The 17,972-nt window shown below is 36.5% G+C and overlaps 1 protein-coding gene across 2 annotated transcripts in view; it reads right to left on the reverse strand.

The window, feature by feature from the left end:
• Window positions 1–897: 897 nt before the first annotated feature.
• Window positions 898–17,972, reverse strand: part of ST8SIA6 (ST8 alpha-N-acetyl-neuraminide alpha-2,8-sialyltransferase 6) — a 300,223-nt gene continuing 283,148 nt past the window's right edge. For both annotated transcript variants that reach the window (XM_061436151.1, XM_061436150.1), the window contains exons 6-8: window positions 9,735–9,847; window positions 5,311–5,403; window positions 898–3,383 (exon numbers count right to left, since the gene is read on the reverse strand). In XM_061436151.1, coding sequence (XP_061292135.1) covers window positions 2,915–3,383; window positions 5,311–5,403; window positions 9,735–9,847 — 675 coding nt within the window. In that variant the 3' untranslated portion in view covers window positions 898–2,914. The remainder of the gene's footprint in view (window positions 3,384–5,310; window positions 5,404–9,734; window positions 9,848–17,972) is intronic.

Genomic DNA, 17,972 nt, shown 5'->3' on the forward strand with positions numbered 1-17,972 from the left:
TCTACAGAATGGAGTTTGGAGGTACTCTTTTAGTTTGGATCTTGGTGAAACACGTATAATAGCTCACCATTACAGAACAAAAATTGTTACTTATGATTTCCAATTCACACAGCTGATAGATTACATGATAACATTTCCTGGCAGACGATGATCTTCTATGTGTTCCACTGTGATGCTCCAGTAATGTCCTACTGTTCCAAAACAGATTTTTTAAACTTTCTAAAGTATAATAAGGGGTTTCGCTAGTGGCTCAGTGGTAAAGAACCTGCCTACCAATGCAGGAGAATAGTCAGAAACGACTTAGCGCCTGAACAATAACAACAAAAGTATAACAGAACATGAATTTTGATAATGTCACGTGAACTCCATCCTCCCACCCCATTTATTTCTCTACAACTCTGAGGACACTAGAGAAGTAAAGAGAGTTTCAGACAAGGGCAGGAAACTACAAGCTCTTATGATTTCACAACAACTCAGACCAACTCAGGAATCAATACAAACAACACACATGTTGTTTGAGACCTCAATTTTGGCTAATGTAAATCTAGGTAGGATAGCTGTAAAACGCCAACATGCTTTGAGGCTGGCAACGCAAACGTTAATACAAATGTGAAACAAGAAACCAACTTTGGTTGTGTTCATGGCAAAAGACATACCATGTCTTCTACAACTTAAAAGTTTTTCTACTGACATTTTACTCAAACATGGGTATCTTTGGGACAATACTCCTTACCTTCACACTATTTTGAGTATTTCCAAAATTCTTATCAGTGACACTGAAAATTCTATTTTGATATTCTAGACAAAACATCCAAAGTTAAAATAGGAAGTTACATAGGAAAAACTTAAGTAAGCTCTAAATGTCCTGGAAATCATTAGTGATTTTTATTAAAATAACTTACAAATTATCCATGTCATATACTTAACGATTTATTTCAGTATATTCTATTATTTTTACTCATCATGTATTTTCAGTGTCATCAAAATGCAAAGTTGAAGTTTCTACCCGGCAGAAAACATTTTGAGGGAAACATTCTACTAAACTATAAAATACTAGAGTGTTCTGATCTATTTTTCATAATCACTGCTAATAACATGATAGAGACATTATCAATCCTGCTAGCAGATTTTTAAAAACTAATTAAACTCATTAGAAGCAGTAGAAAACAGTCATTTATTCATTGCTACAAAAAGATACATGAATTAGACTCTATGCAACTAAAAGCATGGTTCTTTTAGAAAATATTTATATATGAACTTTTAAACCAATTTATGGAGGTAATAGGTTTCATTTGCTATAAAGAACAAATGAGAATGTGAATTAAGAAAAGTATCACAAAAGTCAACTACAATCAAACTAAAAATTAAAGATTAGTTTTGCAAAATAAGCAGTTGGTAGCAGAGTGTTCTTACAAGTGAATGTTGAATAAAACAATAATCTGGCTAAGTTAAGAATTCAGAATTATATTCATAATGAATTTGTCACGCTGTCCACTCTGCTCTGCTCCTATTTCTGCTCTTCTCACACTGGTACAAAAATGAGTAGGAAAGTGTGCACGTTATTACTTATTTAAGTCAAATAACTTACTTATTCAATAGCTGCAGGGATGAACTACATCAACATGTATAACACCATAACCTAAGGTATTCAATGTCTCCTTAAGCTTTATTTTATATTGGTGTTTAAATGATTAGTCTTAGTTCTCATGTAAATGTACAGCTTTCCTTGCTGAGAATTAAGTTTCTCTGGGCATTAGTTTTTACGACTTTCCTATGAAATCATTCAGCTTGGTATTATTTCCATTTCACAGATGTAGGTCCAACCCACCACCCCCATGGGCTATATATCCCATCACCATGTGGAAGTTTGTAGATAAAGACCATGATTTACCCTCAAATAACTTCAACTGGAGTCAAGGGGACTGCTTTCTCTCCTATCAAGTTTCCTCTACCTAGATTCGTCTTCATTTGGTGAAGCCTTCCTCCTTCACTAGGTTTAATTCAGAAACCACCTCTTCTCTGAAATAGATTTCATTGAAATCGATTGAATCATTCTTGTTTCATTCCTCACAGTACTGTCTCCTCAAAGCTTTTGTGAACATTGAGCACAATGTGTTTACAAAATGCACATCAATGTGTTTATGAAACACACATCTCTTCCTTCCTGCAGGCCTTAAGTCATTTTTATATCTCTCTCACAGAGTTTGGGAAAGGGTCGGCATGAAGCAGCTGTTCCCCACAGACAAGACAACAGGTATGAAAAATTGTAACTGCCCTTGAAGTAGTAAATATAGGTATGTAAAAGAGTGATTTTTAAATGTAAAAGAGGAAAAGAATTGGCCTAAATCCAACCACTACATCAGTGTGGCTCCAGACACAAGTGACTGTAATTAGAAGCATAAGGCATTCGTTCCTGAATAATGAAAGGCTTTTTGTTTAAGTAAACAATTTTCTTATATGTACTTTTTAAATTAGGAAGAAAGGCGGGAATGATTTTATGGATAATAGAGGTTCCTGCCAGAGAAAGAATTCCAGTGGATATTTGGCAACTCAGCTGTTCTCTCCAAAAAGAGTCTTCAAGACATCCTACCTTTTATTATGTCTGGTGAGGGTGAAAATGGTAAACATCAACAAAGAAATATTCTTAGAGTCCCTACCTCACACCAAATACTTGCCAAAAGATTTCATAGATTATCACATTTTCCTAACATGAGTTAGATATCATGATGCCCATTTTACAGGAAGAGAAACTGACGATTAGAACAATTAAATGCTCCACATAGTGTGGAGCATGGAGCCAACCAACTTTTGGGACTCTTCCTATGAAACACTACAACCATCTCTCTCCGCGTTTGGGAATAGTTACTCACCAACTGCATTATGTGAACATGATGCCCATTTAAAGGCATTTGGTTCAGGCTGTTTCACATTTGCTAAACTGTAACTTGAGGATGCCTTTCACATGAAGCTGGAGAATTTGGCTATACTCTTTGGGCATCTCATGGAAACCGCGTTTAGGTAACTTATTGTCGTAGTAGTGATGGCTGACAGGCATGTTCTCTCCAGTTCTAGAGAAGGGCCAGAATCCATACAGCTTCACGTTCTCACACAGCTCGACTGCCACACTTGTGATCATCAAGCCAGAGGACAGGCGATACTCGGTCACACCTTTAGTCCTCCAGAAGAGTGCAAGGTTTTTCAGGTACTTGGGATGGAAAAATAAAACCTTTTGTCTTGCTTTAGATTCCTTCAGTGTGTAGTACACTTTAAAAGAGGCCGCGGTATTGGCCCTGAAGGAAAACGCAGGCAGAAGGACGAAAGCATCTCCATAGGCTGCAACGTCCTCCAGAAATATTGCTTTCTTTTCCTTTAAGTTCCCATATCTGCCAAATTTTTAAAACATTGTGATTTTAACAATAATCATCAAAGGAACAGTTTGGGTAACATACCACTGACCAAAAAACAGAACCAGTTATGTCACTGTATATAAAAGAGACAAACTGAAGATTCAGAGAAATTCAGGTTAAGTAAACATGTTGTATAGGAGAAGGCAATGGCACCCCACTCCAGTACTCTTGCCTGGAAAATCCCATGGACAGAGGAGCCTGGTGGGCTGCAGTCCATGGGGTCGCAAAGAGTCGGACACGACTGAGCGACTTCACCTTCACTTTTCACTTTCATGCACTGGAGAAGGAAATGGCAACCCACTCCAGTGTTCTTGCCTGGAGAGTCCCAGGGACAGGGGAGCCTGGTGGGCTACTGTCTATGGGGTCGCACAGAGTCGGACATGACTGAAGCGACTTAGTAGCAGCAGCAGCAGCAAGCATCTTGTATGATAAATATCAAGGGTTAGGTCTTCATTTCTTTCTTTTCTTTCATCTCTTTCAATAGAATAGGCATATCTATTCTTTCATTTCTACCTTCTTACAGAACAATATTCTTGCTGGAAATACATTTTTAAAAATTATTTTATCTTCAAACTCAGTAATTTTTTCCTGAAGTTGGTTTTTAATGCTGAAACACCTTCCAAATGTATCATACTGATACATTTTGTCAAACACAGCACACTCTTAAAATATCTATACATTTAAAAAAATTCATTGAGCTATATTCAAGTATACATATTATTATAAAATAACAATTTCCTTTAAAACAGCAGTCCCCAACCTTTTTGGCACCAGGGACTGGTTTCACAGAAGATAATTTTTCCATGAACTGGGGGGTGGGGGTGGTTTGGGAATGATTCAAGTGCAGTATCTTTATTGTGTACTTTATTTCTATTATTATTATATCAGTTCCACCTCAGATCATTAGGCATTAGATCCCAGAGGCTGGGGATCTCTGCTTTAGAAAACTTAAAATATCTATATGCACACACACACACACACATATGCATTTTAAATTTCCTCCGTGGACTGTGATAGCTCTATGTGTTTCATTTAAATAATGCCTCAGTAAATACACTGGTATACCTAAGTGCATGTGTTCAGAAAATAAACTCTGGGGAGACAGGTATAATATGTTATATTCTCTTAAGTCATACTAGAACTATTTGAGGGATATATTCTACTAACAACAATTATTAATCACTTTGGATGAAAACAACTGAATAAAACTAAGTATAGGATTTTGGGGCTTCCCTGGTGGCTCAGACAGTAAAGAATCTGCCTGCAATGCAGGAGACCCGGGTTTGACCCCTGGATCAGAAACATCCCCTGATGAAGGGAATGGCTACCCACTCCAGTATTCTTGCCTGGAGAATCCCATGGACGGAAGTCCATGGCGTCGCAAAGAGTCAGACACGACTGAGAAACTAACACTTTCACTTTTAATGGGATTTTTACTGAACAGCCAATATTTCATAGTAGTGACATTGTGGAAAATAAAATATGGGAATTATTTTTTAGTAATAAACTGCCCAAAGTGCCCTGACAATTTTGTCAGGTTCTCCTAAGGCTTACTCTCTGAAGCTTCTAAGTAGACTAAGTTTTTTCAAGAAAGTTTTATCAAGACAAAATAGTAACATTTAAATTCTGAAAGGAAATAATTTTTTAAAAACTTCAGTACTCGTGAAAAACATGAAGAGATAAGTAAGTTCTAATTTGATTAGCAACCCTTGACTTATGACATTAGAAGTGCAACTGGACATACCTCTCATGAGCCCAACCTAAATTACTAATATATTCTTATGTATTTTCCTTACAAAGCCATTCCAGACAGTCTCAGCAGCAAGATTGGGGCTTAGACTAAGAAATAGGTTAAATAATAAAAAAGTGGTCTTGAACAGTTATGTAACTTGGAGGGACTTACCTTAGCTTTATAATACTGGGATTTAGAGTCACCAGATTGGTTTTAGTCCCAACATCATTGGTAACATTTCCTGTGGTTGGGGGGAGATTACACCTGAAATTTGGAAGAAAAAATATTCTCAAAATATAACTTTCAAAAAAAAGTACATCCACACATATGCATGTGACCATTCTCATTTTATTGGAGAAAATTACTGCTGTAAATAGAGTCTCAGAATTCATCTGATTTCCATCGAAAATACTTAATAAGTACAGAATTTAGACATGGGTTCGATCCTGGGTTGGGAAGACCCCTTGGAGAAGAAAATGGCAACCTACTCCAATATTCTTGCTGGAAAATCCTATAGCCTGGCAGGCTATAGTCTATGGGGTTGCAAAAGAGTTGGACATGACTTAGCGACTACACAACAACAGCAACAAACTCTTAGTTGGCATTTCAACATTGGATAAAACGTAAGAATCTGATAAATGCTTTCAGTGACAAAACTAGAAGTGACAATTACACCTTGCCTAGCATTTGAAGAGTTCACAATCCTTTTATTTAAATTATTTATATTAATTAGATTCCTATGGTGGTCAGTTCAGTTCAGTTACTCATTTGTGTCTGACTCTGTGACCCCATGGACCACAGCATGCCAGGCTTCCCTGTGCATCACCAACTCCTGGAGCTTGCTCAAACTCTTGTCCATTGAGTCAGTGATGCCATCCAACCATCTCATCTTCTGCTGTCCCCTTCTCCTGCCTTCAATCTTCCCCAGGATCAGAGTCTTTTCCAATGAGTCAGTTCTTCACATCAGGTGGCCAAAGTATTGGGGCTTCAGCTTCAGCATCAGTCCTTCCAATGAATATTCAGGACTGATTTCCTTTAGGATTGACTGGTTTGATCTCCCTGCGGTCCAAGGGACTCTCAAAAGTCTTCTCCAACACCACAGTTCAAAAGCATCAATTCTTCAGCACTCAGCTTTCTTTATGGTCCAGATCTCACATCCATACATGACTACTAGAAAAACTGTAACTTTGACTAGATAGACCTCTGTTGGCAAAATAATGTCTCTGCTTTTTAATATGCTCTCTAGGTTGGTCATAGCTTTTCTTCCAAGGAGCAAGTGTCTTTTAATTTCATGGCTGCAGTCACCATCTGCAGTGATTTTGGAGCCCAAGAAAATAAAATCTCTCACTATTTCCATTGATACCCATCTATTTGCCATGAAGTGATGGGACTGGATGCCATGATCTTAGTTTTTTTGAATGTTGAGTTTTAAGCCAGCTTTTTCACTCTCCTCTTTCACTTTCATCAAAAGACTCCTCAATTCCTCTTCACTTTCTGCCATCAGGGTGGTGGCATCTGCATATCTGAAGTTATTGACATTTCCCTCCGCAATCTTGATTCCAGCTTTTGCTTCATTCAGCCTGGCATTGTGCACGATGTACTCTGTGCATAAGTTAAATAAACAGGTTGACAATATACAGCTGTTACATACTCCTTTCCCAATTTGGAAACAGTTTGTTGTACAACGTTTAATTGTTGCTTCTTGACCTATATACAGATTTCTCAGGAGGCAGGTAAGGTGGTCTGGTATTCCCATATCTTTAAGAATTTTTCAGTTGTGATTCACACAGTTAAAGGCTTTTGCATAGTCAATAAAGCACAAGTAGATGTTTTTGTGGAACTCTCTTGCTTTTTCAAAAACCCAACGGAGGTTGGCAATTTGATCTCTGGTTCCTCTGCCTTTTCTAAACCCAGCTTGAACATCTGGAAGTTCTCAGTTCATGTACTGTTGAAGCCCTGCTTGGAGAATTTTGAGCATTACTTTGCTAGCATGTAAGATGAGTGCAACTATGCAGTTGTTTGAATATTCTTTGGCATTGCCTTTCTTTGGGATTGGAATGAAAACTGACCTTTCCCAGTCCTGTGGCCACTGCTGAGTTTTCCAAATTTGTTGCCACATTGAGTACAGCACTTTCACAGCATCATCTTTTAGGATTTGATATAGGAATTCCATCACCTCCACTAGCTTTGTTCACAGTGGTCTCTCCTAAGGCCCATCTGATTCGGACTCCAGGATATCTGGTTCTAGGTGAGTGATCACACCATTGGGGTTATCTGGGTCATTAAGATCTCTTTAGTATAGTTCTTCTGTGTATTCTTGCCACCTTTTCTTAATATATTTGGCTTCTGTTAGGTATTATTGTCAATTTACAAATTTTTAAAAATTGAGGCATTGTCATTATGGTTATAATGTCTGCCAGAAGCAAAGAGTATATAAAAAATTAAAAATTTCCTGATTCCCATATGGATAGTTTTTCCACCAAATTAAGCTGTTAATAAATAAAGCTCTAATGTTCTTATAATGATGCTTTCATATTGATGTTCTCATCCTCTTTTGAGTGCTAATTGGTTTTTAAATTGGAAAACAAATTAAGAATTGTAATTTTGAGTAAGCATATTCTTGTCACAAAAAAAGGGAAAGTTGGTTACAACTCCCTAAGTATCATTTACAGAATTTCAAGTAGACCATTTCTTTAAAGCTATACATACAAAGGGAGCATCTCTGAGGAAAGCTGTTTAAACTTGACTGTGTTCTGTAATGCTCCTGAGGTTAAAATAATCTATTTCATCCTCTGTGAAATATATGAATAAATGAAACATGTACTTCCCTCACTGATAAAAAAGATACATCCTAAAACAAAGATGGCACTTTGGAAAAAACAAATATTAATCATAGATAACAGGCCACAGAAATATCTTCATTAGTGGACTTCCTGTAACAAATCTACTTTCCAGAACATAACTACTTCATATCCTTTTGAAGACTCAACAATGATTTCCAATATGATATCACTGGAGACCCATAGGGGAAATATTGTGTATTGCATATATAAAGTACAGTGAAGCCACTCAACACCTATTCTTGTTCCTTACACTTTTAATTGACAGCTCCCAATCTTCTGAAATGAAAAATCACAAGCAGTTTCCAGATGGTTTTATAAACTATAAAACATGTATGGCCAAAATCGATATAGGCTTAAACATTAAATGAATTTTAATGACATCAACTATGTATAGCCCCCATCTGACCTTTATGTTTGGAAGGCTAACTTCAAAAGTATTGAAGTTAGTATTTATATTCTGAAAAAATTTAAAAAAAAAAGTATTTCTATTCAGAAAAATACCTGGCATCAGCAAATGCAGAATCTAGAATATATACATTTATTTCAGAGTTATAAATTAAGTAGCTGTTGAGTTGTTGTTGTTTTTTCTGCTTGTTAAACCTAAACTTGTATTTCTTATACGTGTTATAAAGTAAAATGGATATTTAGGCATAATATTCACCCCAGATGTTTTGGGAATTTTCAGTCTATAACAAGTCTATTATGAGAAGAATTATTTATTTTCCCCCCTGGCTTTTCCATACTGAGTACTTTAGCAAAATGGCTAAATCATGCAGGTATTCACCATTTCCACATTCATCATGAGGAACACAATACTTGTTGGACTGCCAGGTCTGTTGTTCTGTCATTACTTTCAGCATAAAATTCTAAATGAGATTAAAGTGAGGGGGAGCTCCTGATCCAAAACTGTATTTCCTTTTCATGTGCTAATAAAAAGGGCAGCATTAAATCAATAAAGATCAAAGGATCTTCCTCAGATGCATGCAATCATTGCTCATGAAATAGGAAGAAACAGATTTCAACTTTATGAAAAGGTACATTTCAATTGAAATCCATCCTCACAAGGATGAATCATCTTTCCATCATGTTCTGAAAGTGGAGATGCTCTCTGCTTTGTCTTATTAGTTCAGAAACACATAGAAACCACTTTTGCTTCTGTTTTTGGCAAGCTAGCTTGTACTGAGATATAAACATTTTAAAAGATCAGAATTTTACAAGCCACATTTTCCCCCACTTAAATTTCAGGCCAGAAATCTAAATAAACAATGATGTTTATTTAGATATCTAAATAAACAATGATGTTTATTTAGAAATCTAAATAAACAAAGTTTATTTAGATGTTTATTTAGAAATAAACAATGATGTTTATTTATGCTATACAAAATCTAAGTCAGCATTTTCATAAGTATTACCTGAAAACAAAGTTTTCTTGAAATGCTGTTTAAGAAAAAAAAAAGTTATCCTTGATACACTGAAGTCTCTGACAAGTCCTTCAGTGAAGATCCTCTTTCACCATGATTTCATACAGGGTTTCTGGAAAGTTTAGTAAGCATAGCAGTTTTATCCTTCTGGTATCAACATTCAAAGGAACTCATGATCCATTTAACACTTCAGAAAACAAACCAGATAAATTGTAGGCTTAAGCAATAAATTTCAAAGATCAAAATTTAAACAGAGTATCTTTAGACTATTCCTTTAAAATATTGAACTGATCTTGGATTAAAAAAAAAAAAACAATTTGATAGTACTTACCTAAAAACGAAGTCAGCTTTATCGATTTCAGCTCCACAGAGAGACTGATTTAAAATTCCCCCGTTTCCAACCACTGCACACTGATTAAAAGAGTATCCCACAAAAGGCTGAAACTATCAACAGAAAGGGAAAAACTGCCATAAATATCTTTAGTTTTAGAACCATAAACATTGTCAGCTTAATTCAAGTAGCTGAAGTTTTACATATACTAAGGAAAGAAAAAGAATAAGAAGCAATACCCTAGCATGTTAATCAACTTCTGACTAATCATAAGATATCCTGTAGGACTTCCCTGGTGGTCTAGTGGTTAAGAAACTGCCTGCCAATGCAGGGGATACAGCTTCGATCCCTGATCTGGGAAGATTCCACTTGTCATGGAGTAACTAAGCCTGTGCACCACAGCTACTGAAGCCTGCACCCTCTGGAGCCTGTGAACTCTAATGACTGAAGCCTGTGTGCCCAGAGCCTGTGCTGCACAAGACAAGCCACCGCAACGGGAAGCCCGTGCATCACAACTAGAGAGTAGCCCCACTTGCCGTAACTAGAGAAAGCCAAGGTGAAACGATGAAGATACACAGCACAGCCAAAAATAATAAATAAATAAAATTTTAAAAAAAGAAAGAAAAAGAAATCCCGTAAACCTAAGTTTCATCTTTCTTGAGAGGAATACATAGCATATCATATACAATTTAATGTAAAAATACTAAATATAATACATTTGCTTTTAAAATGTACTTTAATGTTTTTTACATCCCATAACTAAGTAAATAAATTGAGGATGACAAAATTTCACATGGGTCTTTCCGACAAACAGGACCATTTTCAGCCAAAAATAAAGCAATTATAAAGTTGCATTAAATTCTCTATTCTTGGCCATAAAATTAACAGTTAATTTATCAAAAGTTCTCTGTGCTTCTTAAATAGTGAGATCTTTAGGCTCAGTGATGACAGGAAATTTACGCCTGCTGTCTCCATAAATGATCAGCCACAGTGCTTTGAGGAAGCCTAGTCACTCTGTGCTGATTTACTTCCAATTCATTTCCAAGACCAGAATCATTTTTGTTTCCTTCAAGGATCCAACTAGCCAATCCCCAAAGACCCTTCACTATGACCAAATCCTTCACAGTCTGAAAATAACTGGTCAGTTGGACAGTGTTGTTGGCCTTTGCCGGTCACTTTTCTGGAAGTCATGGTGACCTTAATCAGAAGCAAGGATGTCAGCACAGACTTCCACAATACAAGGTCCTGATTCACATGTTTTGTCTCTAGAATGTGAACGTAGGTACTTAAGGGGCAGGGAGTATATTTATTACTTTTCATCCCCCCCTCCCTCCATCTTTCACTGCACTTGCCCAGAGGAACATCACTTCTCTCTTTTTTTTTTCCTCTCAAAATTCACTTCTTCTTTTTTTGTGTGTGTGCGTGTTATTCTCTCTTTTTATTTATTTTATTCTTAAACTTGACACTATTGTATTGGTTTTGCCAAATATCGAAATGAATCCGCCACAGGTATACATGTGTTCCCCATCCTGAACCCTCCTCCCTCCTCCCTCCCCATACCTTCCCTCTGGGTCGTCCCAGTGCACCAGCCCCAAGCATCCAGTATCGTGCATCGAACCTGGACTGGCGACTCATTCCATATATGATATTATACGTATTTCAATGCCATTCTCCCAAATCATCCCACCCTCTCCCTCTCCCACAGAGTCCAAAAGACTGTTCTATACATCAGTGTCTCTTTTCCTGTCTCGTATACCGTTTTTCTAAATTCCATATATATGCGTTAGTATACTGTATTGGTGTTTTTCTTTCTGGCTTACTTCACTCTGTATAATAGGCTCCAGTTTCATGCACCTCATTAGAACTGATTCAAATGTATTCTTTTTAATGGCTGAGTAATACTCCATTGTGTATATGTACCACAGCTTTCTTTATCCATTCATCTGCTGATGGACATCTAGGTTGCTTCCATGTCCTGGCTATTATAAACAGTGCTGTGATGAACATTGGGGTACACGTGTCTCTTTCAATTCTGGTTTCCTCAGTGTGTATGCCCAGCAGTGGGATTGCTGGATCATAGGGCAGTTCTATTTCCAGTTTCTTAAGGAATCTCCACACTGTTCTCCATAGTGGCTATACTAGTTTGCATTCCCACCAACAGTGTAAGAGGGTTCCCTTTTCTCCACACCCTCTCCAGCATTTATTGCTTGTAGACTTTTGGATTGCAGTCATTCTGACTGGCGTGAAATGGTACCTCATAGTGGTTTTGATTTGCATTTCTCTGATGAGTGATGTTGAGCATCTTTTCATGTGTTGGTTAGCCATCTGTATGTCTTCTTTGGAGAAATGTCTATTTAGTTCTTTGGCCCATTTTTTGATTGGGTCATTTATTTTTCTGGAATTGAGCTGTAGGAGTTGCTTATATATTTTTGAGATTAGCTGTTTGTCAGTTGCTTCATTTGCTATTATTTTCTCCCATTCTGAAGGCTGTCTTTTCACCTTGCTTATAGTTTCCTTTGTTGTGCAGAAGCTTTTAAGTTTAATTAGGTCCCATTTGTTTATTTTTGCTTTTATTTCCAATATTCTGGGAGGTGGGTCATAGAGGATCCTGCTGTGATCTATGTCGGAGAGTGTTTTGCCTATGTTCTCCTCTAGGAGTTTTATAGTTTCTGGTCTTATGTTCAGATCTTTAATCCATTTTTAGTTTATTTTTGTGTATGGTGTTAGAAAGTGCTCTAGTTTCATTCTTTTACAAGTGGTTGACCAGTTTCCCCAGCACCACTTGTTAAAGAGATTGTCTTTAATCCATTGTATATTCTTGCCTCCTTTGTCAAAGATAAGGTGTCCATATGTGCATGCATTTATCTCTGGGCTTTCTATTTTGTTCCATTGATCTATATTTCTGTCTTTGTGCCAGTACCATACTGTCTTGATAATTGTGGCTTTGTAGTAGAGCCTGAAGTCAGGTAGGTTGATTCCTCCAGTTCCATTCTTCTTTCTCAAGATAGCTTTGGCTATTTGAGGTTTTTTGTATTTCCATACAAATTGTGAAATCATTTGTTCTAACTCTGTGAAGAATACCGTTGGTAGCTTGATAGGGATTGCATTGAATCTATAAATTGCTTTGGGTAGTATACTCATTTTCACTATATTGATTCTTCCAATCCATGAACATGGTATATTTCTCCATCTATTAGTGTCCTCTTTGATTTCTTTCACCAGTGTTTTATAGTTTTCTATATATAGGTCTTTAGTTTCTTTAGGTAGATACATTCCTAAGTATTTTATTCTTTCCGTTGCAATGGTGAATGGAATTGTTTCCTTAATTTCTCTTTCAGTTTTCTCATTATTAGTGTTATTTCTCATTATTTTTATTATTTTATTATAGGAATGCAAGGGATTTCTGTGTGTTGATTTTATGTCCTGCAACTTTACTATAATCATTGATTAGTTCTAGTAATTTTCTGGTGGAGTCTTTAGGGTTTTCTATGTAGAGGATCATGTCATCTGCAAACAGTAAGAGTTTTACTTCTTCTTTTTCAATTTGGATTCCTTTTATTTCTTTTTCTGCTCTGATTGCTGTGGCCAAAACTTCCAAAACTATGTTGAATAGTAATGGTGAAAGTGGGCACCCTTGTCTTGTTCCTGACTTTAGAGGAAATGCTTTCAATTTTTCACCACTGAGGATAATGTTTGCTGTGGGTTCGTCATATATAGCTTTTATTATGTTGAGGTATGTTCCTTCTAATCCTGCTTTCTGGAGAGTTTTTATCATAAATGGATGTTGAGTTTTGTCAAAGGCTTTCTCTGCATCTATTGAGATAATCATATTTTTATTTTTCAATTTGTTAATGTGGTGTATTACATTGATTGATTTGCGGATATTGAAGAATCCTTGCATCCCTGGGATAAAGCCCACTTGGTCATGGTGTATGATCTTTTTAATGTGTTGTTGGATTCTGATTGCTAGAATTTTGTTAAGGATTTTTGCATCTATGTTCATCAGTGATATTGGCCTGTAGTTTTCTTTTTTTGTGGCATCTTTGTCAGGTTTTGGTATTAGGGTGATGGTGGCCTCATAGAATGAGTTTGGAAGTTTACCTTCCTCTGAAATTTTCTGGAAGAGTTTGAGCAGGATAGGTGTTAGCTCTTCTCTAAATTTTTGGTAGAATTCAGCTGTGAAGCCGTCTGGACCTGGGCTTTTGTTTGCTGGAAGATTTTTGATTACAGTTTCAATTTCCGTGCTTGTGATGGGTCTGTTAAGATTTTCTATTTCTTCCTGGTCCAGTTTTGGAAAGTTGTACTTTTCTAAGAGTTTGTCCATTTCTTCCACGTTGTCCATTTTATTGGCATATAATTGTTGATAGTAGTCTCTTATGATCCTTTGTATTTCTGTGTTGTCTGTTGTGATCTCTCCATTTTCATTTCTAATTTTATTGATTTGATTTTTCTCCCTGTGTTTCTTGATGAGTCTGGCTAATGGTTTGTCAATTTTATTTATCCTTTCAAAGAACCAGCTTTTGGCTTTGTTGATTTTTTCTAAGTCTCTTTTGTTTCTTTTGCATTTATTTCTGCCCTAATTTTTAAGATTTCTTTCCTTCTACTAACCCTGGGGTTTTTCATCTCTTCCTTTTCTAGTTGCTTTAGGTGTAGAGTTAGGTTATTTATTTGACTCTTTTCTTGTTTCTTGAGGTATGCCTGTATTGCTATGAACTTTCCCCTTAGGACTGCTTTTACAGTGTCCCACAGGTTTTGGGTTGTTGTGTTTTCATTTTCATTCGTTTCTATGCAGATTTTGATTTCTTTTTTGATTTCTTCTGTGATTTGTTGGTTATTCAGCAGCGTGTTGTTCAGCCTCCATATGTTGGAATTTTTAATAGTTTTTCTCCTGTAATTGAAATCTAATCTTACTGCATTGTGGTCAGAAAAGATGCTTGGAATGATTTCTATTTTTTTGAATTTACCAAGGCTGGATTTATGGCCCAGGATGTGATCTATCCTGGAGAAGGTTCCATGTGCGCTTGAGAAAAAGGTGAAATTCATTGTTTTGGGATGAAATGTCCTATAGATATCAATTAAGTCTAACTGGTCTATTGTATTGTTTAAAGTTTGTGTTTCCTTGTTAATTTTCTGTTTAGTTGATCTATCCATAGGTGTGAGTGGGGTATTAAAGTCTCCCACTATTATTGTGTTATTGTTAATTTCTCCTTTCATACTTGTTAGCATTTGTCTTACATATTGCAGTGCTCCCATCTTGGGTGCATATATATTGATAATTGTTATATCTTCTTCTTGGATTGATCCTTTGATCATTATGTAGTGACCGTCTTTGTTTCTTTTCACAGCCTTTGTTTTAAAGTCTATTTTATCTGATATGAGTATTGCTACTCCTGCTTTTTTTTTGGTCCCTATTTGCATGGAAAATCTTTTTCCAGCCCTTCACTTTCAATCTGTATGTGTCCCCTGTTTTGATGTGGGTCTCTTGTAGACAGCGTATGTAGAGGTCTTGTTTTAGTATCCATTCAGCCAGTCTTTGCCTTTTGGTTGGGGCATTCAACCCATTTACGTTTAAGGTGATTATTGATAAGTATGATCCCGTTGCCATTTACTTTATTGTTTTGGGTTCAAATTTATACACCCTTTTTGTGTTTCCTGTCTAGAGAATATCCTTTAGTATTTGTTGGAGAGCTGGTTTGGTGGTGCTGAATTCTCTCAGCTTTTGCTTGTCTGTAAAGCTTTTGATTTCTCTTTCATATTTGAATGAGATCCTTGCTGGGTACAATAATCTGGGCTGTAGGTTATTTTCTTTCATCACTTTAAATATGTCTTGCCATTCCCTCCTGGCTTGAAGAGTTTCTATTGAAAGATCAGCTGTTATCCTTATGGGAATTCCCTTGTGTGTTATTTGTTGTTTTTCCCTTGCTGCTTTTAATATTTGTTCTTTTGTGTTTGATCTTTGTTAATTTGATTAATATGTGTCTTGGGGTGTTTTGCCTTGGGTTTATCCTGTTTGGGACTCTCTGGGTTTCTTGGACTTGAGTGATTATTTCCTTCCCCATTTTAGGGAAGTTTTCAACTATTATCTCCTCAAGTATTTTCTCACGGTCTTTCTTTTTGTCTTCTTCTTCTGGGACCCCTATGATTCGAATGTTGTAGCATTTAATATTGTCCTGGAGGTCTCTGAGATTGTCCTCATTTCTTTTAATTCATTTTTCTTTTTCCTCTCTGATTCATTTATTTCTACCATTCTATCTTCTAATTCACTAATCCTATCTTCTGCCTCTGTTATTCTACTATTTGTTGCCTCCAGAGTGTTTTTTATTTCATTTATTGCATTATTCATTATATATTGACTCTTTTTTATTTCTTCTAGGTCTTTGTTAAACCTTTCTTGCATCTTCTCAATCCTTGTCTCCAGGCTATTTATCTGTGATTCCATTTGATTTCAAGATTTTGGATCAATTTCACTATCATTATTCGGAATTCTTTATCAGGTAGATTCCCTATCTCTTCCTCTTTTGTTTGGTTTGGTGGGCATTTATCCCGTTCCTTTATCTGCTGGGTATTCCTCTGTCTCTTCATCTTGTTTAAATTGCTGAGTTTGGGGTGTCCTTTCTGTATTCTGGCAGTTTGTGGAGTTCTCTTTATTATGGCGTTTCCTTGCTGTGTGTGGGTTTGTACAGGTGGCTTGTCAAGGTTTCTTGGTTAGGGAAGCTTGTGTAGGTGTTCTGGTGGGTGGAGCTGTATTTCTTCTCTCTGGAGTGCAATGAAATGTCCAGTAGTGAGTTATGAGATGTCTATGGTTTTGGGGTGACTTTGGGCAGCCTGTATCTTGGAGCTCAGGGCTGTGTTCCTGTGTTGCTGGAGAATTTGCTTGGTATGTCTTGCCCTGGAACTTGTTGGCTCTTGTGTGGTGCTTGGTTTCAGTGTAGGTATGGAGGCGTTTGATTAGCTCCTGTCAATTAATGATCCCTGGAGTCAGGAGTTCCCTGGAGTCAGGGTTTGGACTTAAGCCTCCTGCTTCCAGTTATCGGTCTTATTATTACAGTAGTTTCAAAACTTCTCCTTCTATACAGCACCATTGATAAAACATCTACGTTAAAGATGAAAAGTTTCTCCACCATGAGGGTCACCCAGAGAGGTTCACAGCGTTACATGGAGAAGAGAAGAGGGAGGAGGGAGTTAGGGGTGACCTGAATGAGATGAGGTGGAATCAATAGAGGAGAGAGTGGGCTAGCCAGTAATCACTTCCTTATGTGCACGCCACAACTGGATTGCTCAGAGGTGTTCACGGAGTTATACAGAGAAGAGAAGAAGGAGGAAGGAGACAGAGGTGGCCAGGAGGATAAAAGGGGGAAATGAAAAGGAGGGAGACAGATCCAGCCAGTAATCAGTTCCTTAAGTGTTCTCCACCATCTGGAACACACAGAAATTCACAGAGTTGGGTAGAGTAGAGAGGGGTTAGGGAGGAGACACAGGCGACCCAGTGGAGACAAAGGAGAGTCCAAAGGGAAAGAGAGCAGTCAAGCCAGTAATCTCACTCCCTAGTGAAAAATGGGTACTGAAGATTGGGTTCTTAAAGGTACAAAATTGGTAACAAATACATAAAAGCAAAAATTAAAAATCTAGAGTAGAGTTTGGAATTTCAAAAATACAATGTTAAAGAAAAGAAGAAGGAAAAGAAAAAGAGAAAAAACAAACAAACAAAAACAAACAAAGTTGCAAAAATTATAAAGAAAATATAGGTACAAAATTGATAACAAATACCAAAAAGCAAAAGTTAAAAATCTAGAGTAGAGTTTGGAATTTCAAAAATATAATGTTAAAAAAAAGAAGAAGAAAAAGAAAGAGAGAGAAAAAAAAACCCAACAAAAACAAAGTCACAAAAATTATAAAGAAAATATAGGTACAAAATTGATAACAAATACCAAAAAGCATAAATTAAAAATCTAGAGTAGAGTTTGGAATTTCAAAAATAAAATGTTAAAGAAAAGAAAAAAACAAACAAACAAGGTCACAAAAATTATAAAAAATATATATATGAAGTTTGCTTTAAAAAAAATAGGGTCTTTTTTTTTTTTTCAAAGTAGTAGTAGGTTATAAAAGTGAAAATTAAAGGAATAATAGAGGACTTAAAAATTTTTTTTAATTAAAAAAAAAAAGAAAGACTGATCATAAACATAGTAAAAATATATCTAGGACTTTCTCTGGTTTTGTTGTGAGTATTGTGGGGTCAGT

Source organism: Bos javanicus, chromosome 13, assembly GCF_032452875.1.
Source record: "Bos javanicus breed banteng chromosome 13, ARS-OSU_banteng_1.0, whole genome shotgun sequence".
In the NCBI taxonomy this organism is placed as follows: domain Eukaryota; kingdom Metazoa; phylum Chordata; class Mammalia; order Artiodactyla; family Bovidae; genus Bos; species Bos javanicus.